General features: G+C 47.2%; 1 protein-coding gene across 1 annotated transcript in view; it reads left to right on the forward strand.

The window, feature by feature from the left end:
* The window catches only part of serpine1 (serpin family E member 1), an 8101-nt gene extending 6532 nt beyond the window's left edge, over positions 1 to 1569 (forward strand). The window contains exons 6-7 of the mRNA XM_033016809.1: positions 16 to 99; positions 1355 to 1569. Coding sequence (XP_032872700.1) covers positions 16 to 99; positions 1355 to 1392 — 122 coding nt within the window. The 3' untranslated portion in view covers positions 1393 to 1569. The remainder of the gene's footprint in view (positions 1 to 15; positions 100 to 1354) is intronic.
* The last annotated feature ends 210 nt before the right edge of the window (positions 1570 to 1779 follow it).

The raw sequence follows: 1779 nt of genomic DNA on the forward strand, positions 1-1779 counted from the left end.
TTTTTGTTTTTGCAGCCGCCATTATGTATGGGCGAATGGCAGTGGAAAAGGTTGTCATCGACAGGCCCTTCTTATTCTTGGTGCGACACAACCCTACAGGTAAGAAAGACATTGCTTTTGCAGAGGGCCGGATAGATTTTAGCGTGACAAGTGCCACTTAAACGACGAGTTAATCTGAGCAGGTAGACAAAATTGCTGGAGAAACTCAGCGGGTGCGGCAGCATCTATGGAGCGAAGGAAATAGGCGACGTTTCGAGACGAAAAATCTGAGCAAAATGGTCTTTAGGGGAGGCGGAGAGACTTAGATAGGGTAGACACTCTGAGCCTTTTCCCCTCTGGGTGGAAAAGTCCAACACTAGAGGGCGTAGTTTCCTTTAGTTTAGAGATACAGCGCGGAAACAGGCCCTTCGGCAGAGAATTCCACAGACTCACAACTCTCTCTGTGAGAAAAAATGTTTCCTCGTCTCCGTTCTAAATGGCTTACCCCTTATTCTTAAACTGTGTGTGTGTGTGTGTGGCCCCTGGTTCTGGACTCCCCCAACATCGGGAACATGATTTCCTGCCTCTAGCGTGTCCAAACCCTTAACAATCTCATATATGTTTCAATGAGATACCCTCTCATCCTTCTAAACTCCAGAGTGTACAAGCCCAGCCGCTCCATTCTCTCAGCATATGACAGTCCCGCCATCCCGGGAATTAACCTGGTGAACCTACGCTGGGCTCCCTCAATAGCAAGAATGTCCTTCCTCAAATTAGGGGACCAAAACTGCACACAATACTCCAGGTGTGGTCTCACTAGGGCCCTGTACAACTGCAGAAGGACCTCTTTGCTCCTAGACTCAACTCCTCTTGTTATGAAGGCCAACAGGCCAAAACTGCACACAATACTCCAGGTGTGGTCTCACCAGGGCCCTGTACAACTGCAGAAGGACCTCTTTGCTCCTATATTCGATTCCTCTTGTTATAAAGGCCAACATGCCATACGCTTTCTTCACTGCCTGCTGTACCTGCATGCTTACTTTCATAGACTGATCAAGGGCAGACATCTCTGTTTCTCACAGAGAGTGGTGAGTCTGTGGAATTCTCTGCCTCAGAGGCCGGTTCTCTGGATGCTTTCAAGAGAGAGCTAGATAGGGCTCTTAAAGATAGCGGAGTCAGGGGGATATGGGGAGAAGGCAGGAACAGGTACTGATTGGGGATGATCAGCCATGATCACATTGAATGGCGGTGCTGGCTCGAAGCGCCTATTAATGAATCCCTCTAAGAGGTCGGGAATTGCAAAAAGAGCAAATTAACGTATAAATCCGTGAGGAAGATGAACTTGGAACTAACAATGTCCCATCTTGTTTCGCAGGCACCATTCTATTTATGGGACAAGTTATGGAACCCTAGAACTATTGCTGAGTAAAGGCAATATGCCGATATCATATTTGAGAAACTGCGGAGAAACACTGGAGTCGAACTGGTGAAACTATGAGGGGAGGCCTTCAACTCGATCGATGGCCGATCTGGACTTCCCCAACATCGGGAACAATCTTCCTGCATCTAGCCCTGTCCAACCCCTTAAGAATTTTGTACGTTTCTATAAGATCCCCCCCTCGATCTTCTAAATTCTAACTTCCCCCTTATCCTTAAACTGTGACCCCTTGTTCTGGACTTCCCCAACATCGGGAACAATCTCCCTGCATCTAGTCTGTCCAACCACTTAAGAATTTTGTAAGTTTCTATAAGATCCCCCCTCAATCTTCTAAATTCTAACTTCCCCCTTATCCTTAAACT

This window comes from Amblyraja radiata, unplaced genomic scaffold, assembly GCF_010909765.2.
Source record: "Amblyraja radiata isolate CabotCenter1 unplaced genomic scaffold, sAmbRad1.1.pri scaffold_512_ctg1, whole genome shotgun sequence".
Taxonomy (NCBI): domain Eukaryota; kingdom Metazoa; phylum Chordata; class Chondrichthyes; order Rajiformes; family Rajidae; genus Amblyraja; species Amblyraja radiata.